Here is a 23,884-nt window from a genome sequence, read left to right as displayed (position 1 = left end):
CTAGAAGCTATTCTCAGATGTGAAGGTTGAAGCAAGCCATAGAGGTCCATTGCACAGCTTTAGGTGTGACTCTTGCCTAACTGACTTCCAGGTTCTTTCATGTTGACTCAGGTATCTACCTGGCTATGGCCAGAGCCTGCTAGGCTCTAATGGCTTCCTTCCATACTGGTCTGCCCATCCTGCCCTGAAGATATAACTCCCTGGCAGGAAATCACAGCCTTTTCATTCACAGTCTTATTCCCAGGAACAATAGTAAAGAATTTAAGGCGCTACTTACAAACATGCTTGAAAAAGAATTTTGTTAGATGAAAATTAAGAAGTTAAGCTTTCCTAACATATTGTATAAGTTTAGGTTGAGAATAGAGGAGAGAGGAAATGTGCACAAATTTCAGGAATTTTGCAATCACTACTCAAGAAGAATGAAAGTCACTCCCCTAGGGCACCATTAGATAATGGTCTCTGACAGGCCCTGCAGAAGCACCAGGAAGGAGCAAAATGCATCTGCCTATAGAACTCATCACTGCAGGGTGCAGTCCATGCTTCCTCAACAGATACCACAGCCAAACCTGGTGCAGTCCCAAATGAACACGAAAATAATAACCCTTAAGAGAATCAACAGGTGTGACTCTCAGGAACTGAGTTTTATCACTGATGAACTGACTACTAAGAGTAAGGATTGAGAACAATGTGCCAAAGAAAACTTTTTGTAACACTTGGCTGTTATTTACTCATCAATCAATCAGCTGTTGGAAAACAGGTTATATATCTAAAATAAGTTACCCAAACACTTGATCAGGCAGCAATTAGAACCTTCTACATCTACCAAGAAAAATAACAATAAAGCAATAATGTAATCTAATACTCAGGCATAATTACATTTCTCTAGTTTCTAAAGTATTTGTAGTTCTTCCCACACCTAGCACAATCCAAGCCTGTTTACTACATGCTAAGTATCCTGGCACCTATTACTGAGTCACAATGGAACTCTTCAGTCAGGATGTTCCAGTAGGTGAAGGTACCCATTTAAGGTGGTGACTCTCTATCTCACTAACAACAATCTGCCAGGTGATTCTTAGACTGTGTGATATTGCCATTAACTTTTCATTCTAGCATGAAGTTTAGACATTATGATTCTGTGGTAATGAATCAATCAATAATTTAATATTTTGAATCAGGATATTGCTAGGTAGCCCAGGCTGGCCTCCTGGCTTTCCATCTATATTTATAATTGACATCCTTTGTAAAGAAGTGTTTCCCTGTTTGTCCATCGTATCTTCATCTTCCCTTTCTCCTGACATCACTGCAGGCATATGAAATCCTTTTTTTTCAAAGTTTTATAACTTGTTACTGTAAGTGTTCTTAATAATTAAATTGCCCAAACCTGCCCAGAGCGGCCTGTTCAAGTTGGTTCCTATTTCTTTCGGAGGGCCCTCCCATATTCTATCTTTTTTTAAGTACATCTTAGCCTTCTGGCATGAGATGTTCTAGGTTCAACTTGTCCCCACTCTAAGCCACTTGCTCGGAGTCCATTATGCTAAAGAATGGTAGTGAGGAACCAAGATCTGGAAACTAAGTGGGCTCACTACTGCTGTAGTACCCAGAAGTGAGATTAGGTAAGTAGGAAATAATCAAGGAAGGTAACACAACAACCCCAGTCCAACCAGGACCTCTGGAACCTTTTTACATATCAGATCACTTCTTTTCCTTTGGATAATCTCCTCCTCAAACATGATAGTGTCAACTATTCCAGTCTGTTTGTATAAAATGAAGCCAGACGCAAGGCAGCAGGATGTGGCACGGTCCTCTGCTGAGTGCAGTGGTGGCTGTACTCTGAAAAATGCATCTGGTTACACATCTTAGAAAAGCCTTTCATTGTATGTTAATACAATTCCTCACTAGGTAATAGCTATTTATTTTATCTACTTTTGAGAAAGGGCCTCAGTATGTAGCCTTGGCTGGCCTGGAACTCACCATGTAGACCAGGCTGGCTTCAAACTCACAGAGAGTTATATCCACCTTAAAGGTACCAACACACACCTAGCAAAGAGGACTTTTTAAAAAGCACGCCTATTGGGCTAGAGAGATGGCTCAAAGGTTAAGAGCACTTGACTGCTCTTCCATGTGTCCTAAGTTCAATTCCCAGCACCCACATGGTGGCTCACAACCATCAGTAATGAGATCGGATGCCCTCTTCTGGGTGTGCATGAAGACAGAGCACCATATACATAAAATACATGAATAAATAAAATTAAAAAAAAAAAAGGATGTCTATCAATTCTTTAACATAGTGCTTAAAGTGCTGTAAAGTACTGCTGCTACATAGTGGTCCTGAAGCCATAAAAAATGGATGGAGCTCTCCTAACTAACATTTGGTGAGAACTGTTTCCTCTTAGTCTTGTCAGTCACCAGCAGAGAGGTGAGAAGCATGGAGGATGAGGAAAAGAATGGACAATCTGTGGCATGGGATCTGTGTCAGGATCTGACAGTCAAATAAAAAGGTATAAAGACCAGGTGGCGGTGGCTCCATCTTCAGTACCAGCACTCAGGAGGCAAAGGCTGAGTGACTTCCAGGACAGCCAGGGCTCCACAGAGAAACCCTGCTTTGAAAAACAAAACACAAAACAAACAAAAGAGTGCAGAGAGAAAAGAACAGTATGTAAAAGCACTTATAGCAAAGAGTCTCTTAATCCCTGACACCTTGAAGAGTTAAAAAAAAAAAAAAAAGAGAGCAATCTCATGTCACATGGTCAACACCCCAGCCACAGAAAGCATGCAACTGAGGCAGGAGTGGCTCTGGCCTCAGGAGGAGCTGGGTCCAATGACCACTGCTATTTTCTAATGACCTCTGTCCCATCCAAGGCAGGACACTGCCTGTGTAGCCAGGGTGCACACCTACTCCTATAACATTCATTCATTAGGGACATGCTACTCCACCAGGATTCCGCCTCCCTTCCAGAGCTCAGGTAATAATGACAGCTCACTACCTTGCATGGCACTCAATTACATGTTTATTACTATTGTTTTACATCAGAGGGAATGGTCTTTGAGAAGCTAGGTAGCCTGGCCAAAGTCCCACGGCTGTGAGTAGGGTAGGACAAAGGGACCCAGATCACTAAGTCTACAGTCCCAATGAGGATGACTAGAAATGCTCTTTCAAGGTCATTTCCCTCAGGTCTGCACTGGCCTCTCATTTCACCCTACCATTTAAAATGCTTCCTCAGTGAAGTACACAGGAAACTTTATTTGTGGGAAAACTCTACAACCGGCTATTATGTGCTGCTTGGCATGGCAGAATACAAAGGGCCTAATATCACCGACACAGTAATTTTGGTGAAACATTCACCCTGAATCATCCATGTCTCAGGCCCCATCTTCCAATTCAAGCAAATAAGAGACTGTGCAGCAAACTGAACTGTACCATGAGGACAACCAGACAACCGGGATCACGAGTCAATGACACCTGGGTTATAAAAAGATGGTATGGGGAGGTAAGAGACCAGAGACATAGCAGCCAAAGCACCACATGAACTTAATTGGACCACAGCTTAGAGAGGCTTGGGGAGCAGTTATGACACATACTTTAGAGACAACTGGGGAAATTAAATGTGGACTGCATATTAGATAATATGATGGAATAATTATTTTCTCAAGTTGACAAATGGTGTTGTGGTTACTCAGAGAGAGTTTAGGGTGGATCATCATGCCATCTGAAATTTTATTTTCAACCAGTTCACAAAAAAACTAAAACAAACACAAGAAGCCCTCAGGGATGAAGAAGTATGGGAAAACATTCAACCTCCCTAGACTAACCACTATGCACTCAAACAATACAGGTTCAAGGTCCCCAGATGTAAAAGCTGGAAGTGTACTGCCCTCAGTGAGTACACCACTTGAGCAAGCCCCCTTCCCCTACACACACACACACACACACACACAGAGAGAGAGAGAGAGAGAGAGAGAGAGAGAGAGAGAGAGAGAGAGAGAGAGAGAGAAAGAGAGAGAGAGAGAACAAGAAGCTAATAAACAGAAGGCAGGAGATTTTCTCCTGCGAAGAGTGGCTAATTAGAAACCAGATACTTAAACTGGACTCAGTGGGTCTCAGCAAAGGAAACCCTATTGCCTCAGCAGGTTTGTGCCTGACCACCAGGGCCCCGTTGGCAGCTCCTGCCTGCACTCTTATATCTTATACTGCTGGGGGTGACAGAGTGAGTGAGGTTCCTGGAGCAGGCTTGAGGAGGCCTCTAAAAGCAATGGGGTTCTCTTTCCTCTGGCCTCATCTGTGAGAAAAGCAGTGAGGCAGGAAAGCACAGGGCTTCAGAGAACCTCCCTCCACACTAACTCACACTAACTCCCCTCTGTCTGGGCAGGGGTGGGGGCCCATAGTCATGGCAACACAGGCTGGCTGTGGGTTAGGGAGACTAAATAACCCTATCCCCACAGCAGGGAAATCTTAAAAGGTTTGGTACAAGCTCCAGGGCACCTAAAACTGACAAACATCCAGAACAAGAACTGTTCAGTCTCCATCACGGGAGCCAATGAAGACAGGGAAAGCATGGTACCAGGGAAAAGCCAGTGCAAGGAAGGAGAGGGGAAAGGAAGAGGCACCCTGGAAATCACCTCACCCAACAGACAGATGTAGGGAGCAACATAGCCACTGCAGTCCCACAGCTGAGGGAAGAGATGGCAGTCCCCCAAACAAGGGAGCAAAGTAGGCAAGGAGGACCTATAGGAGCACTGTACCACACATTTCCTACAGCCCCAGAGTGTGTGTCAGCTCAAGGGACACCATGCACCCCAAGGAGCCTGGGTACCCTGGGCTGAGCTTTAGGTCAGTGAAAGGACACATCTACTTCATAACTTTGTTTCTCAAAGATCAGAGACAGGGCCTCACTATGCAGTACTGGCTGTCCTAGAATTCTATATGTAGAACCAGGCTGGCCTCAAACTCAAAGTGACCCACCTGCTTCTGCCACCCAAGAGGGAGGGATTAAAAGCAAATGCCACCTTTCCTGAATTCTATTTTTATGGAACAAGAAAAAGATAGGTTTTCAAGGCAGCAGTAAGGAAGGGAGTGAGACCTAACTACAGACCACGCCTCTTCCCTGTTCCCTAGCTTCCTAGAATAAAAGGCCCACCCCTCAGAGGCAGGCCCATATACCCTAGCTGCCCAGTGATGGAAGCACACTGGGTGCCAACAAATGGCAGGAAAACACACATACACACAGAACTTATGATCAACACAGATAACCACCAGAATCGGGAAATTCCCAGAATCTGTCAAGAAACCACAAAAGCTTAACATGAAAACTTCTTCTGCTAGAGGAAGCCTGAAAACTGACTAGTAAACCAAAGCACAGACAGCCCACAGTCCTCTGGACATGGTGATGGGAGCAGCCTAGCTCTTGGCTCCATCGCCATACATCCACGCCCAGCTCCCTCCTCCCATGTCCACCTTTGCATCTCCTTTGTGTGAACTGCTTTATTTGGTCTTATTTTAAACAGGAAAGTTTAAAAGGTCTATTGAGATGATGGTCCACAGTATTATCTGGGAGAACTAAAGGGATGTCCATCTTAGTTATACTCTACAACTCCCCAAAATAATCTGCAAAAATACAATAGATGATTAAGATAAAAGCAAAAACTGTCATCCAGGAACACTGGAGGCAGTTTCCTCTCATCCACCTGCAAAGGAGGCAGCTCCTAAGGACCTAAGGCTGAGAAGGTATGTCCCACACACAACTTTTCTTTGATCCCACGCTGCAAGCTAAGGTTTTCAGTACAAGCCCGCCAGTGCAGGGTCCTAGTGCTCAGCCTCACCCTTGCTTGCGCCTGGTGAGAGGAATCCTATGCTGCTTTTGCTTCTGCCTCTGCCAAGGTGAAAGATACTCCCTCATCCTCCTGGGCCAAAGCCAGTCTCTGGGACATATCTCTACCATTACCAGCTCCTCAATCACAGGCAAGACATCCCCACCTGTCTTGTGGTCCTATACAACGTTCTGAGGGTATGGACATCATAACACATGCATGATCCTGTCTGCTTGCCGCCTTGAGTCACTTGTGCCTTCTACACAGATAAATCACTAGACACCTATGGAGCAGTTAGTACTTTTCCTCTTCAAAGGTCAAGAATAGATTCCACCCAGACCACAACAGCCACAGAATCCCACATCCCAGGCCCAGCACGATGCTATGGCACCCACTCTCCTAGACAGTGTGCATGTACTCATTGCCTGTTCTTAGATGGGACACTGGCCTCCTGATAAATAACCCAGCATGTGGCCACATATGGAGAAGAGGGACCTGCTGCTCTTCACCCCACAGGGTACCTGAAGCCTCATGAACAGCACCCCATGTGCAGCTCCTCTCCCCAGGCCCTAAGTGGGCAGGTGGCAGCCCCCTCTCTAGATCTTTCTTGGCTGACTGCTTTTCCAGGGGAAAAGAGAGATGAACTGCACTGACCAATACTTGTTGGGCTGATGCCTCAACAAGGAGTGAAAAGGGTGTCTTCAAACCAAAGCACTTGCCTTGAGATCCACTTGCTGTGTCATCTTATGCAAGTCTGCCTACCAGGCTCAGCAGGCACCTGGCCTGGCCTCTGGCATGATGTGCCAATGCAGCTTACACAGGCAGATACAGTCACAAGAAAGAGCATCCATCACCTCTCCATGTCAGCCAACTCTAACAACTATAGGTTAGGTCAGCTGCTTATGACAAGTATTTCCCCCGAGTACCACACCCTATATACAAGGTAAAGCCAGCAAAAGCTGCTCCCTCCAATCCAGACCTGTGGCCAGAGCCTTAAATATCAACACAAAGCAGTGTTGTGGGCTGCCACACTTAACTGCCTGACTTGAATGCTTTGTGAAAGGCCTGGGGTCATCTCCTTCCCCAGCACATCCATGATACCCTGCTCCTCTCTTCTGGGTCCCTGGAGAGCACACCCCGAACCTTTTGCTCAGTTTAGGGGCTGCAGATTGCCTAATGGGATCTAAGAACCCATAGCTTGCCAGCCCCGTGGCCATGTGCAGACAGCTTCTTTCCACAGCAGACCTGCAAGGGAACTACCACTTGCCGACCCACTCCACCCACACTGCAAACAGACACCCTAGTTGCTAACTGTTCCCTGACCAAGTAGCCCTTGAGAGCCCTGAAGAGCGATTCTGACACATTAGAATACAGGTCACAGCTGCTTGCTATTCACTGTCCTTCTTGCTGCCACTTCCTAGCAGGGAAAAGCAAGCCCTGCTAGCACTGTCTCGCAACAGAGAAAGAGATCCTCAGACTTTACTCTGAGGATAGTCAGCAGATCCTTAGCAAGCAGGAGGCTATGCTGGGAATAGGGTTGAATATGGAAAAGAGGAAAAGGCCAGCTTACAGAAGAAGCTAGGAGCCATTTGCTTCCTGTATTTCCTGGCTCAGCTGCACACTCAGGTCCTGGGGCTATAATGCAAAGGTAAACAAGCCCAAGTGCTGGCACCAAAAGGGCAGCATGAGAAGGTAGGGCAAAGACAGAAGGAAAGCAAGCCACATTAGAAGACTGAGTCCAAAGAACATAAAACACGTGTAGAGATTCAGGGAAGAACAGAGGATTTCAGGAATCCTGGGAGTGGGATGGAGGGCATGCAGGTATGCTGCATGGGTGGGCCACTGGGACATGCAGGGGTGCAGGGCTCACAGGCTCACCTCGAAACCTGGGAAAGGCCGAGAATAAGGGACAAGATGTACACCAGGAAGAATGCAGTCTGGGCAGCCCAAGGAGGGGAGTAGTAGAAAAGATGGCATGGGCTGAGGGTGCACAGAGTCACAGTTCAAAAGACCAAATGAGAACTTAGTCAAAGAGACTGCATCTGCATTATAGGAGAGGACTGGAAAGCATGCTAGAGACTGGCAGTGCCAGCCAGCAATGGCAATAAAAAGGTTTTGTTTCCAGCTTGCACAATGGGGTAATTCCCTTCATGAAGAGGAGAAACATGAGGCCAGGGACACCTTGTAAAGGTGGGCTGGAGACCAATGGCCACTGGGATATGCTATAACACCAACTGATCTATTCATTAGCGCTGGGCAAAGGGCCTAGCTCAGTGCCTTGCTAGGGTGTGAACATGCCACAATACCCCATCTCACCTGCATCCAAATGTTGTCTGCAGCAATGTAGTGATTCCCACGCAGAAGAAAATGGTCCCGATGAGCTGGCTGGTGGCCCATTGGTCATCCCCCACGCACATGGCATCAGCCAGCAGAAAAGGCACAGCGATTGTGCCGCTGAAACACGTCAGGTAGTGCTGCTCGAGGAGAGACAAGGGGAAAAGTAAACCTGCCCTTGCTTTTGCTTGATTTGTCCCTAATATTGGTCCCCAGACCATATGAAGAATCTCTAGGTGTACAAGATATACATTCTGATCATGTCCACTCACAGCTTGTCACTTTCCTATTACCCATTTGTGTTATGACATCACTAACATGAATTCATATCAGACCAAAGGAAGTTCTCAACAGAAGTTTATTTCTTACCACAGATACCTACTTTTGTCCTCCCAAACACTTTTCTAACCTGCTAACTGCACTGTGCTGAACCACTCTTGCAGTCTTAAAAGAGACCCTAGTTAGGCATACTATAGGACTTGATTTGATAAGATCTTGTTTTGCTCACATTTTATAGGGACAGGATCTCACCTGGGAATTCAAGGTGTACTGAAATTCACTATATGGCCCTAATCTTCCAGCTTCAGCCTTCTGATATTCAGAGAAAACAGGAACCCACCTGATGAACTCATAATTTACATCTGCATTCCTAAGACAGTAGTCTGTGGAGTTCTTTCATCTGCTTTTAGCCTCTCAGGTCTAGGGATTATACCACACAGTGAGTTCACAGCAGAAAGCATTTTCTGCCTTGCACAGTGGTCTACACCACTAGGCAAATATTCACCTGTTCCAGTTAGGCAGGGTTCAGGGCACAGTAGCTACAGGAATCCTGCAGAAGGAATCCCACACTACTTCTCTTTTTAGGGTCCCATCCTTACTCTTGCGGCTCCCAAACATAGCCCCAACATTCACAATTCACTTTCCTTCCTCCTCCTAATTTTCTAGCTCTTTATTTCTATTCTGAAAACTTCTTTTTCTTCCCCACAAGCTTCCCATTTCTGCCCAAGTCAGAGAAGCATAGATATTGCCTGTAACCCAAATGTACAGGTTTGTGTGTGTTCTATTGAAAACTTCTCACAACACACAATGTACTGTGTTTTGTTAAGAGCAGGAGGCAAGAGTTGTTACTTCCATTTAACTATTCTAGAAACATCTGTAATAAAAAGATCTGAAAGGTGGGACTCTTTCATTAGGTCCAGGACACCTGACCTGAATTAAGTTATTCACCAAGCCCACTCAACCTTCTAGCTATAGGGTGGGGAGGAAAACCCAATCAGGCACCACTTAGGGCCAGGCACAGTTCAGCTCCAAGGAAACATAGGGGTCTGGGCAACAAGACCGACTTTCCCACACAGAAGAGACCTTAGAGGAACTGATCACACAAACTTAAGCAAGGAAATGTGGAAATGTAGACCTCAAAACAAGGTCCAAATCCAATGGAGCGGTCAGAAGCCAGACAGTGAGGCCAGTGAGGAGAGAGCCCTTGCCTGCCCCTTTTCTCAAAAAGCCACTTTTAAATCTACAAGCAGGACAAGCACCAAAGCTACAATAGACCTGCCTATTGTCAACCTTACCCTCCTGCTGGAAGCTACACAGACTAAGGCTGGGAAGCAGCAAATCTCTCTTCCTTTAAAAGATAATAAGGCCTTCTCACATCCTGGCCAACAGGCACTTGTCATGCTCATGGATTGCTAAGGTCAGGGATGGGAGGTCAAAGCTAATTACTGCTTTCTTCCTCCTTCTATTCTGCCTTCCCTGTAGCTACCACCTTTTTTCTTCTTACTGCATCACTTTTTTTTTTTTTTGTTCCCTGAATATTTCCTTCCCAGTTCTTTTCTTCTTCCTGCTGTTTGTAAAATTCATGTTGAAAATTCTTATTTATAAAAAATTTTAATTAAGAATAAAACTTGGGGACTAGAGAGATGGCTCAGCAGTTAAAAGCATCATTGTTCTTGAAGAAAAAGGGAGTTCAGTTCAGTTCCTAGAACCCTCATCAGGCAGAGGGAATCCAACACTATGGCCTCTGCAAGTACCTGCACTTTCATGCATACTCACACACAATACACAGAATTAAAAAACAAACAAACAAACAAAACTATCTTGGGGGAGGGGCACACATGCTTTAATCCCAGCGCTCAGGAGACATGTGATCCAGGACAGCCAGGGCTACACAAAGACACCCTTTCTCAAAAAAAAAAAAAAAGTATCTGGTAGATAGTACAAACATTACTATTAGCCAAGAGGTCACACATGCTAGAAGAACCATCTTACCTGCAACCCCAGGAATATACACAAGTACCAGGGAGGAACATCTTCTATAGTGTAGATCATATCGGACCTCTGGGGATCCAGACTCCCAGTGCTGTCCAGGGTCTCTGCAAGAGAACTCTGGAGTCGAGATGAGAAAAAGAGGGGCTTAGTCACTACCCCAAACGACGTTAGCTCTTCCAGCTTAGCACAGACCTCTACTGCCCCAAACCACACTCCACTGCAGCAGCCATCTGTCTTGTGAGCACTGATACAGGGCTCAGTGCCAGTTCTCAAAGTGAGGGTTCTGTCTCCCTTGACATCAACTTATCTCCAAGAGCACCAAACCTGAGCAGACCTTCTGCCCAAGCTTAAGGACTCAAGATTTTGGTTTTGCCTTTATTTAAAAAAAAAAAAAAAAAAAAAAAAAAAGACACTAAAATATTTCTAATTCTTTATGTGACAACTTAATAAAGATTTCAAAATTTTTAAGTATCGTGTGCTTTTGAAGGCCAAGATCACCAAGACAACTAACTCAACCTGGCCATGTAATCAGCTAGCGAGCGAAGTAATAGGAAATAAAATGACAAAATTCCACCCATAAAAAAGAAGAGAGAGATGACATTGTGACCCTGGAGCTCATGTCTGATGGGTCCAGCCCACAGTGTGTTGCTGACTCCATGCACTACCACCCAATTTTCCTAGAAAGGGGAGCACTGTCTTGGGGGTTGAGTCTCTTTTCACAAGCATGCTAGAGCCCTGCTTTATCCTCTACAATTTAAAGGTACAGTCCAATGAAGCTGACATTTGATTCAGACGTTACATTTGCCTCTGGTCCAGCAGCAGATGCTGGCACGCTTGCACTGCTGAATGTGTTCAAATGGTATTGTGACTTTGGAAAGCTATAGTAGTGAAAATGTGAGAGAAAGTGCAATGTGTGTAAGAGACAAGCAAGACTGGCTCAGCAGGCTTGGGCTGCTCAAATCTCGCCTTGCAAAGGGAAGTCTGGCCTTTCTGACACCATCCCCCCAGTGCTTTGCTTTAATTCTTCAGTTTTAAAAAATCATAATTCTTATTTCTTTCCCCCCCCCCCAAGTCTTGGGTAAGGGAACATATATGCTAACAATGTGGTCTACAGCAGGGTTAGTGGGTCAAATGTTATCAGCTTCTTGTCTAAGAAGCTAGAATCTAAACTTATACCTAAGAGTGGCACATGCCTTTAATTCCAGTACTTGGAAGGCAGAAGCAGGAGGATCTCTGTAAGTTTGGTCCACAGAGTGAGTTCCAGGACAGGCTCCAAAGTTACACAGAGAAACCCTGTCCTGAACGGCCCCCCCAAAAAAGCAGCAACATCAAAGATATTATAGTCCTTTAGGAGACAGATTTTATGGGCAAAATCTTATCACTGTGGAAGTTGGGGCAAAGGACTACAAACTCCAGTTTAGGACACACACGGACGCACACATACAAAAATCCTGAGTCATCAGAACTGTGCCCTTGAAGTACATCGTGGGGACCCTGCTTACCCCCAATCCCTTTCTACTTTCTGGTTCAGGATGTGAGCACTTGTTCTTACGTGCTGCCTGCCCTGAAGAGCTATCATTGAAGATGCCCACTAGGGTTGCCCATCTTCCACATCCAGACCTTTTAAGCCAGAATAGAACTTTCTTTACCTCATTGAGGAACCTGTGTCAAGCATTTTATTATGGTGATGCAGAATATAAAAGTACACAAACATGGTGACTCAAATTTTATTTAAAAAGCAAATAATGAATAAACACAATGGCAGTAACCATATATTTATATATGTATGTATCATATACATGTGTAAGTGTATATATATATATATATATATGCAAATACAAGTATACACACATAAACATTCATACATACACACACACACACACACACACACACTACATACATTCATGCTTTTGAATGCCACATTAGTAGTTGAAAGTTTTGGATTTCAGATATCCATCTTAGGTACACTTACCTTGTATTTTTATTCCTATTTTAGAAATAAAGGCTGACACCCAGAGAGTCATGGCAATTTCCCTAGAGTCTCAGTCACCTCTGTAATCAGATATGACTTTCAGTCCTCAATCTCTTAACTACTGTTCTCAGGCATTCTGGTAAGAGGCTTTTAAAAATACCTAGATAATGACTTGTAAGGGCTTTTAACCTTCACTGTGACTAAGACAATTAAAACCTAGTAATTATGACTCTTCCATTACAAACAAACATGAGCACCCCGATACACACAGAGATACGCTGTCCCAAACCAAAGACATCCTTGGCCCTGCAGAAACACAGGGTCAGGCAGTAGGAATGGGTGAGCACAGGTACCTTCTCTGCAATGCCATTCTCTGTGGTGTAGATTGCCATGAGCTCAGTGTCTTCATTGTCCTGCTCTCCGCTGGATGTGGCCCCACCATTGATCACCACCTGAGGAGAAAGGCTACACTGAGAGGCTGTTTCAGACTTGACACTCTGCTGTAGAGAAAAGTACTTTTTCCAAAAGGCTTCCCACAATTCTTATAACAGCCCTAAAATGCATTTTATATATCACAGCTACAGAGTTCATCTTCTTAAATGAAACTCTGATGGATATAGGCTATTTTAACTGGGGAAATGTGCTATGTTTTATAGGGGGGAGCTGGGAGAGCCAGGGCCCACCAAGGAAGACTGAAATAAAACATCCCAGAGAAACCTCTAGCCATAGGATCCCCAGCACCCTTCAGGGCAAGGGAGGTGACTGGTAAGCCAGTGTTATAATGCAGGTGACCAAGTTGTTGCTGAGTGGTGGTGTCTAAGCTATTCTGGTTAAGATGGCTTCTTCAGGAACCACCAAAGCAACTGCCAGCCTGCCCTACAAAGAGGACGTGTTGCCTCGGAAGAGCAGGCCCTGTGTCTCACCTGGACAGTCTGATGGAGCCAATTCTGCAGCCAAAGTCGTGACCATGGGAGAGCTGTGCCCAGTACTCATCTATCATGTGGCAGCATGGGTGGAAGGGAGATCTCCCCCACTCCCCACCAGTGCCTGAGGCAGGTGGAGCTGACCCTGAGGTCCTGAAAGGGCTACAGCTGGCCGCCCCTCACCAACTGCAGCACTCGGCAGTGATCCCTTTTTGATTTTATTTTTTTGGATAAGGTTTTGCTACATAGCTCAGACTGGCCTGGAACCCTCATGATACTCCTGCCTTTAGCCTCCCACATGCTGGCACCAGGGACGATGCCACTCCATCTGGCTCCAACCACTTTTTTAAAACATGGGATTAGAAGTTCAGCAGCAGCAAAGGCAGGAGAATCTATGAATTTAAGGCCAGACAGGTCTACAAGCAAGTACTAGGCCAACCAGAGTTACATAGTGAGATCCTATTTAGCAGGAGAGAGAGAGAGAGAGAGAGAGAGAGAGAGAGAGAGAGAGAGAGAGAGAGAGAGTATGTGTATGTGTATGTGTATGTGTATGTGTGCGTACGTGCATGTTCTTAAATTGCCCGTAGATATGTCAGAGGAGCAGCAGATAACAATTGAAGTTCAAGTGTCAGACCACCAGGAGATGAATCTCTGATGTGGACTCTCAGATGGACAAGGCCCTGAGACCACAGACTCTGGAGTGTCTTTTGCTCCTGCTATGCCTTTACAAGTTTGTCACCGCCATCTTTCTTTGGTGTCTGGCATGGTGTTAATGTGTGTGAATGCCCACTGCCTGTAATGTAATGTGTTTATCTCATGGAATCATCCCGTTCTACTGGGCAAGTTTACCTGTGTATTATTATGAAGATGATTTCTTCTGAAGCAGTACTGTCTAACTGATAATAACAATTAGTTTAAATAGAGTTTTGATGATAAAAAATAAAACAAGGAAGTGTCATGCAGCTAGAACACATGCATTTCTATTGAGGAGCTGAAATTAAGCTTTGGAAATAACTTTAAGTTAGATTAAAATGTTTTTGTCAAATAGCTTTGAGGTGAAAAACCCAAAAAGACAATCTAAAGTTTTAGAAAGGCACATACATCGTTGAATAACAAACTCTGATGGGGGATGTCCTTCTGTATGCTGTGAACATATATTTCTCTTATTGCTTGATGAAAGTGGTTTTGGCCAATGGACAGGCAGAATTTAACTAGGCAGGAATTCCGAACAAAGAGGCAGGAAAAGAAGGACAAAAGACTGTGGCCATGCAGCTGCTGGGTGTATCAGGTAAGCCAAAGCCACGTGGAAGTACACAGATTAATAGTAATGGGTTAAATAATTAAGACAGAGCCACCCAGCAAGAAGCCTAAGCCAATGGCCAAATAATTATAAATATATATTTAGTCTCTGGGTGGTTTTTTCTTAAGGAGCTGTGGGACTTAGTGGATGAAAGAAAACCAGTCCAGTAGGACTGAGATAGATGAAGTAAATCTTCTATAGAACTCTTAAGGTCAGGGAACAACAACAAAGCAGCCCAATTATCATAACTGTTGTGACTTTCTTGCTAGGTTGATGAACAAGTGATGATTAATTCCTTATATCCATTTCTGCCATCAATCTCCTGATATAAAAAGAATATTGATATGTGGGTACGCACTCTAAAGATTTAAAGTAGAGCTGACTGATTTTTTTTTCATATATAAAAGTTTAGGTGTGTGATTCCTTTAAGATTCTTGTAAGATTAGCTTTCAAGACAAGTAGTAAAGTGATTGGTCCTTTCTTTGTCATCACAAAATGCAGCATGCCAGTTAAGGAATATCTTGCTTACTTACACTGTTAATCATAACAAGTTGCCTGGGTATGAATGTACACAGGTTCTTAGGGATAATTTGTTTTTCATCTGTAACATGTAAAATGTTTAATCATATAAGGGATATGGAAAACATACTGTTTTTTACTTGTATTCATTGTACTCATTCACTTGAAAAACAGACTGTAACCACATTGTAATTCTTATATTGCTGTAAGGGAAATGATAAAAAATAGAGTTAGAAAGAATTAGATGAAAAACACAAAGAGTAAAGATAGAAAACACAAAGGATGAGAGAAAGAAAACAAAGAATAGAGAACGCAAAAGAAGGAAGACATTAAAGGTCTAAAGGAAACCATCAAGGCAGTGTGTGTTTCTTTCCCCCAACGCCCTCAGATAGAAAAGTCCTGTGCTGCTGGAGGCTAGCTCCCCCTCCCCCGCCAGGCAGCGAAAATAAATCAGTCAGTAGAAATTATATTGGTTAGAAGTATATCATTGTATTACAAAGTCCATATCTTCAGAGGACCAAGGTTCAATTCCCAGCATCTACATGGGAACTTACAACCATCTTACACAGATAACTCCAGTTCTAGAGGATCTACAGAATGGGACCCTATCTCAAAGACCACTACAACAAAAAAACATGGATTAGCAAAAGACAAATACACAGTTTAAATTTCAGCACTCACTGTGAAACAAATACAAAAAAAAAAAGAAAAGAAAATAGTGATGATAGTCTCGGATAAACTACATAATGCAAAATGGAGAAAGAGGAACTAAAGCAACAATTCATAAAGAACATCCCAAACCAAAAGAGGGAAGAGAGCATGAGAAAGACCTGTGTAAGATAAAGCATAAATGAAGTAGCTTCTACTTCTAAGTGAGAAAAATTGGCAGTTGATGGCTGCTAAGGGGAGAGAGCCATTTTTTTTACGGGCATGGCCTCTTGTAGGTTGTCTAAACTCTGGTGGATGGCTCTACACCAACCAGTGGTTGTCAACCTGTGGGTCATGATTCCTCTGGCAGGTCAAATGACCCTTTCACAGGGGTCGTATGTCAGATATCCTGCATATCGGATATTTACGAGTCACAACAGCAGCAAAATTACAGTAACAAAGTAGAGTTGGGGATCACCACAACATGAGGAACTGTATTGAAGGGTCACAGCGTTACTAAGGATGAGACCACTGCTTTACACCATGTATACACAGCAGCGCTAACTATACTGTGCAGTATGAAGAAGAGGAGGGGATGAAATTGGGGGGATTCTGGGGGACCAGAACCAGGTGGTCAGGAAGTTAACTATGATCAAAACATTGTATACCTGTCTGAAGGAGTCACTTTTTTTTTTTAAAGATTTATTTATTAATTACGCATACAGTGTTCTGCCAGCAGGCCTGAAGAGGGCATGTGCTCTCATTACAGATGGTTGTGAGCCACTATGTGGCTGCTCGGAATTGAACTCAGGACCTTTGGAAGAACAGCCAGTGCTCTTTAACTTCTGAGCCATCTCTTCAGCCCCATGAAGGAGTCATTTAAAAAGACTAAAGAGCTAAGCAACAGAGTGGGTATAAAGTTCCTTGGACTGAGGAATCCAGATAGATTTCCAATATACTTATTACTTTTGTAGCTAAGGAAATTGAGCCAGCAAAAAATTAAATTTCCTATTTGAAAGCATGCAGACCCAAGTATGCCAAAGATCTCAATTAACACACTCTAACAGAGCAGAGTTTTATTACTTTAAGCAAAGGTCTGCTTTTAAAAGTGTTTCTATCCACGTACAGTGGTACATACCTATAATGCTAGCTTGTAGGAGGCTGAGGCAGGAGGATTATGGATCTGGAGCCAAACTGGACCAGAGCAAGACCCTACCGCAAAAACAAACAACAGCAAAATCAGACAAAATTCTAAATCACACTACAGCATCTTACATGAGCAACTAGATCTGTGACATTGATTTGCCTGTACTGTTTGTAGCAAGACCCATGTTCCCAGGCAAATCCATGAAGTCCCCACTTGAAGCTACAAGAGCCTACACTGCATCACAGCACCACCCAACCCCCTGAGAAACCCAGAAAAACACACAGGCAACATGAACCTTCCTAACATAACACAGAGCGACTCTATCAGGGAAACCTGAGTCTGGAGTACAGTAACCCTCGACAAGGCCGCCCTGCTCCTTGAGTAACTGTACCTCCTGGGGAACAGGGAGTTTTGGAACTGGCTGGACGTGGTAGTTATACAACACTGAATATATCATATGTCTCTGGCAACTTTATTTCAAATTTTATATTATACAAACTGTACCTCGGGAAAAATATTTGAAATAGGGTCTCAAAATATAGCCCCAGCTAGCCTCCTGGCCCGCGCTAGAGAGCACTGGGATTACAGGAAAATAGCACCACTGTAGCCAACCTCAATAAATTTTAAAATCTGACACACTACCAAAAACAACACATCTGATAAGAGTTCACCATTACAACTGTTCTCCTGATTCTTCCTATTCATACACACATGACAGACGTTCCTTGAACTAAATGAAAGCTCAGCTACTTCTTTAAAAGATCCTAGCTGTGTCCAGACAAACAAGACTCCATCCTGATACTCTATAGGAGGTCCATCCAGAGTGCACCAGGCACCAGGCTAGGGAATTCTCAGCCAATCCAGCTCCAGCAGAGGGTGGGCAGGAAGGCTAAAGTCAAAAGGCAGGAGCTAAGGTAGGCAGACCCTTCAGCACCTGAGAGTCAGTGGCAGAATTGGCAGTGGGACAGCACAGTCGCATTGAAGCAGAAGGGTATAGACTGATGCCCTGAGATAAATGGGGCTTTGTGATGAGTACAATGGGCAGCACCCAGCTCCAGGCCAGATGCTGGGGCAGAGGATGTGCTAGCATCCTCTTGGTTAGACAACTAGTACCCAAAAGAGAGAAAAAAAATCAAATGTTAAAATCAGTTCTTCAGGAGAAGTACTAAGGGTGTGTGAGTGAGTATATGTGTATACATATATGTGGTGTGTGTGTTTGTGGGTGTGGGTGAGAGAGAGAGAGAGAGAGAGAGAGAGAGAGAGAGAGAGAGAGAGAGAGAAAGAGAGAGAAAGAGAGAGAGAGTAGGAACAAAGATGAAAAGCATTGATAATTATATAACATTTTCACTTTGTGACCTTACAAACACTATTTTACCAATGAAACTGCACAGTCTTAGAATGCTTTTTCAAATGTATAAGATTTGGTTTTGACCTGCACTATTAACATGACTTGTGGGGTGGCTGAAGAAATGGCTCTGAGCAGAATTGAAGTTGAGTTAGATTAAGCCATGGGTACAGCCATATCAGGAATGATTTGCAGGGGTGGAGTTGGGAATCTGGGCATATTGGTCCCACACCATTGGGATGAGAAACATATATACAATTCCCAGCACCCACATGGTGACTTAAAACCCACTGTGACTCCTGTCAGGGGATCCAATACCCCTTCTGGTCTCTGCAGGCACTGCATGCATATGGTACACATACAAGCAGGCAAAGCACCCACACATGTAGAGGTTTCAAAGAAGAAAAAGAAAAAAAAATAGTTGTTTGTGGTTCTAACCCAAGTTTCAAGAGGCTGTGTCTGGTGACGGCTCTTTTGCCTACAGAGTCTAGGAGCTGTGGAGAACTGCTCATAATGAAAGATGGGAAATGTACCAGACCTCGCTAAGCTGGCTTTCATAGTTAACACACACATCCATCTATTAATCACATGTGTGAATGGATTATCCATTCAAAAGGCAGAGCTCTAGTCTCCTCTTCAAAGTTCCACCTGGTGCCATCTCTTCATATTTCCTAATGGGGACAAAATTCCAAGATGAGATTTTTAGCAAAAAGGCCACACTGAAACCACAGAAGGCAGCCTCACTTTGAAGAGAAGATGTGAAAATGCAAGGCACAAGGGCTTGGTATGTGCCAGACAGGCATTGGTCACCTTACTGCCATCCATCTCTCTCTATGTGAGGGATGGGACACAATCTACACTACTTCACTATGGGGCCAGGGACAGCTGTGTCACAAGTAGCATTAAGGGGCAGGTGAGCCACAAGTCAACAGAGCTACAGGAGCACCAGGAGGAGACCAGGGCTGATTAGTACCAAAGGCCACGATTCTGAGGGCCTGTGAGCCTTGGGCTGTAGCATCAGCTACTCCATATGGTTTTGTTTGACTGTGGCCAGCAGTGTCACACAGGGTAGTTCAGAACTGTAAGAATAGAGGCTTTCAGACAAAATCCCAGCATGGAATGGACAAGATGACCACGCAACCCCAATGCTGGCTGATGAGGAACTATTGGCATTTGATAGCTGCAGGGATAGGAGAGTCTGTTTTCTTTAATGACATAAGCCCTGGTAGGTCAACCACACAGCAGGGAAGTCTCAACCCCCAATACAAACTGGACTGGGTGGGAAAAGAAAAGAAAACAAAAAATCTCAAGAGTGGGATAAGAAGGAACAGAGGACACAGGGGAAGAGGGACTGATGTGTTCAAATTACATTGTGTGAAATTCTCAAAGGAAGGAAGGAAGGAAGGAAGGAAGGAAGGAAGGAAGGAAGGAAGGAAGGAAGGAAGGAAGGAAGGGAGGGAGGGAGGGAGGAAGGAAGGCTTTGCTGCAACAGCCAGTTTCAATGGTGTGTTGGGTCTGAACTATGTCTTTGGAAACGCAGGATTTTAATAATATGTCATTCATCCCTCCCACCTGCAATTTGAAAGTTGGATCACATGTTACTTCATATCAGGGCAGTTTGGGAGAAAAAATGAAGACTCTAGAATTCAGTAAGCATTGGGACGGTTTTAAAGCATTAATAGGAATGTGTACTTCCTTCCTGGGTTAACCCAAGCAGGAGCCCTGAGGCTGACAGAGTATAGCCAATGCTGGGTTGTGTCAGAGACAACTGATTTTCTTTCTTTCTTTCTTTCTTTCTTTCTTTCTTTCTTTCCTTCTTTCCTTCTTTCTTTCTTTCCTTCTTTCTTCCTTCCTTTCTTTGTTTTTTTTGGTTGTTGTTTATTTTTGTTTGTTTTGTATTTCGAGACAGGATTTCTCTGTATTGCCTTGGAACCTGTCCTAGAACTAGCTCATGTAGACCAGGCTGGTCTTGAACTCACAGAGATCCACATGCCTGTGCCTCCCGAGTGCTAGGACTAAAGGGGTGTTCCGCCACCGCCTGGTGAGGCAGCAGATTTTCAATGCCACCATGTTCACTGAAATCAGAAATGTTAAAGTCTGTCCTACATCTACTCCAGAGAGGAATGGGAAGACAAGAGATGCTCTTACCGGGAGAGTAAAGAAATTGGGGTGCTTTGCTTCCTCTTCATATTTGCCGTCTGTGGAACTCCCAGCCTCCATTGATTTGGAGGTCGTGTTCTTGCCAATACCCATCATTAAGGAAGATGAGCAACCTACACAAACGTTGGCCTGACAGGGCTACAGTGAAGGCTTGTTCAAGCCAGGAGCTCAAGCAGAGGCAGCTCTTCAGCACACGGGATCCTCAGACAGAGATTAGTGTCATCTCTTATCACCTGCAAAAGACAGTGCAGAAAAGTCAGAAAAGGCTCCTGGCACAAAAACAGTCCAAGTGCACCCAAACAGCTGACAGGACACCACCAATGCTCCAAGAACCCACCCTTATCACCTACAGTCGACTGCCTGTTGAAAAGGGAACTACGAAAAGTGTCAAAAATAATCAGAGTACTAGGAAGAAAAAACAGCTAAGGTAGTCCTCTGACTGCATTAACCCCAAGTTACCCAACCAGTGATGAAAATATTCCATACCTGCCCTATCTACCAGATATCACTAGTCACCGGGCACTTAAAAAGTGGCTTGCACCAATGCAGAAGTGAATTTAATTAAAATTTTAAAACAATGCCAATATAGCCAATTTGTCACAACTGGATGGTGAATTACTGAAGTAATTCTAAATTCCCTACATATATCTTATGGAGGGCAGAAGGCACGCAACATCCAATAAGAGACAAATACCCTAGGATTAAGTGGCTATGTAAAATTCAAGCAACGTAGGAATAGCATAAGTTGTCAGTTAATTTGAATACCACAAAAAGGGGGGGGGGGGAGATCAGAGATTGTAGGCTCAACCAGATACAACATAAGCCAAACAGGAAGCCCAGAACCTCTCTCTTCCTCCCAAAAGAGGCAGAAACACAGGAGATAGGAAGGGAGAGATCAACACTACCAAATCCAAGATGAATATGGCAAGTCTGAAGAATCTAAGAGATGGCATTATTCAATAAAGAAACACTCAATATTCCAAACTAAAATAAAAAAATTCAAAATCAGGAAGATCCTGTAACAATTTATGCAGACAAGTTTCAAAAGAGAAAAAACAAAAGTTAATTAAAACAATTTCAAACCACAAAGCATAACCTGGAAAATATAGCTAATCCACTGGATTAACAAACATTTGGAAAACTTGTCTTCAAAATTGAGAAAGCACAAAGGATACAAGGGCTGGCACATGTACAATAAAACATGCCCAGGTATGCCTGGCTTTTTATAAATAAAAGAGTAATGCAAGCAGGCAGGAGGGGGGCGGTTATTAGTAATGTCAGATCTGCCCTCCAAAAGGAAAAAAATTCTAACCAAACTAAAGAGTGTATAGAAGGAAAATTGGAAAGTTCCTTTTCAGAGATTTCTCCATTTGGATTGGGTTGGGAGCAGGGGCACAGGGAATAAGAAAAGACATGTGAACGGTGAACACTCAGTATCTAGAGAGCAGAAAGGAAAAACAAAACACACAACTTGAGTTTTAAGTTTTATATGTATGGCTATTCTGCCTTTATGTATGTCTGTGCACCATGTGCATGCCTGGTGCCTAGAGACCAAAAGAGGGCATCAGATCCCCTGGGACCAGAGTTTTGGATGTTTGTTAGCCACTACATGGGTGCTGGGAGAGGGGCCAGTGCTCTAAACCACAAAGCCATCTCCCAGTCCCCAAGTTGCATTCTTGAACAGAGAGAATCCAAGACACCCATCAAATCTTTCTGAAGTAGCTACTCATTTACAACCTTATTGTAACCAAAACAATAAAACAAAACAAAAAAGCTGGGCAGTGGTGGTACACCCCTTTAGTCCCAGCATTTGGGAGGCAGAGGTAGTCGGGTCTCTCTGAGTTCGAGACCACAGGATGAACTCCAAAGCAACACAGAGAAACCCTGTCTCAAACAAAAAACAAAAAACAAAACAAAACAAACAAACAAAAACCCAAAAACCTTATCATACCCACATCTACTTGAAATAGTTCTCAACAGGACTGATTTCGCACTCCAAAGGCAATATTTGTATTTGGCCACAAGTGGGAGAGTGGTTAGGAGGAGGCCAGGTTTCGAGAAAGACTTTGGGACACACAAACAACAAATAAATGTGGATGGCAAGGGCAGACAATGAAGTCCCAAAAGACTGAGCTTTCCATACCCAAGTATGCAAGGCTCACAAAGATAGCTGCAAAGTCAGAAACCTGTAGCGGCATGAGATCAGTGACTTCACCCACATGGAAAGCACTTCTGCATGGGAAACACCAAGGTCTGGAGGCAAAAGGGGAAGGGACAAGGGCAGAGAGAAGTTTAGGGACTTGTTCAAATTTGTGATAACACAGGGCTGAAGAGAGGGCTCAGCAGTTAGGTTAAGAGTACCTACTACTCTTAGAGATCTGAGTTTTGCTCCCTGCTCCAATTACCTGTGACCCCACTTAAAGAGAAGCCAACACCCTCCTTGGACCTCTGCAAGCACTGCACTCGAGTGCACATAATCAAAAATAAAAACAGAGGCCAGGTGTGGTAGTGCACACTCTGAATCTCAGCACTCAGGAGGAAGAGGCATGAAGATCTCTGTGAGTTCAAGACCAGCCTAGTCTACATAGTGAGTTCCAGGACAGCCTGGGCTATGTAGACAGCCTATCTACACACACACACACACACACACACACACACACACACACACGAAGAAGAAGAAGAAGAAAAAAAACCCACCATCATCATTATTAAATAAAAAGTTTTGGAAACCTACATTTTAAAAAATTGTGGGTGCTAGAAAAATAGCTCATCTGTTAAGAGCACTTGCTGCTCTTGCCAAGGACCTGGGTTCAGTTCCCAGCACCCATATGTTGGCTTACAACTGTGTGTAACTCCGATTCTGAGGAATACAATACTCTCTTCTACCCTCCAAGGGCTTTTATACACAAATAGTACATATACACTCTCACAGGCTCATACACACACACGCACACACACACACAAAATAACAATCAAAGAGGGAGAGGGAGATACAGAAAAAGGAAAATCTCCCAGAAACTCTAACATTGGGGGAGATTATTAATCATTGGCGCCCAAGGCTCATCTCCCTGCCCCTTGCCAAAGGACAGAGAATGAGCCAGGCTGCTAGCTGTCTGACCCTTGACCTCTTGAGAGAGAGAAGGAGTGGTTGAAGGACGATAACAACTATGACAGTAATAAAAGCCATTTTCTATGTTAAGTGGCCACGTATGCCAGGCACATCATGTATCTCTTATTACATAAAGTAGCAATTATTTCTGGCCTGTGATCATAATCTTATTTGATTTTCCATAAAAAGGATTTGAATAACCACTGAAACAGAGTGTTCCTGGAACTACTGCAAGGATATTCATTTTCCAATCAGCAAAACTGATAAAAATTTAATCTTAATACCCCTAAAAATTCCTGAAATAATGACCAAGAATGGCTATAAACAGCACTGGGCACGTGGTACAAGCCT

At 43.9% G+C, this 23,884-nt stretch overlaps 1 protein-coding gene across 4 annotated transcripts in view; it reads right to left on the bottom strand.

Moving 5' to 3' along the window:
- Positions 1-23,884, bottom strand: part of Slc23a2 (solute carrier family 23 member 2) — a 92,776-nt gene that overhangs the window by 30,522 nt on the left and 38,370 nt on the right. For all 4 annotated transcript variants that reach the window (XM_051183335.1, XM_051183334.1, XM_051183333.1 and 1 more), the window contains 4 exons: positions 20,413-20,657; positions 12,736-12,834; positions 10,411-10,527; positions 8,122-8,279 (listed from right to left, as the gene is read on the bottom strand). In XM_051183335.1, coding sequence (XP_051039292.1) covers positions 8,122-8,279; positions 10,411-10,527; positions 12,736-12,834; positions 20,413-20,520 — 482 coding nt within the window. In that variant the 5' untranslated portion in view covers positions 20,521-20,657. The remainder of the gene's footprint in view (positions 1-8,121; positions 8,280-10,410; positions 10,528-12,735; positions 12,835-20,412; positions 20,658-23,884) is intronic.

The sequence above is a fragment of the Phodopus roborovskii genome, unplaced genomic scaffold (genome assembly GCF_943737965.1).
Source record: "Phodopus roborovskii unplaced genomic scaffold, PHOROB, whole genome shotgun sequence".
Classification (NCBI taxonomy): Eukaryota; Metazoa; Chordata; class Mammalia; order Rodentia; family Cricetidae; genus Phodopus; species Phodopus roborovskii.
The sequence above is the reverse complement of the archived record's forward strand: the minus strand, read 5'-3'. Positions and strand labels throughout refer to the sequence as shown.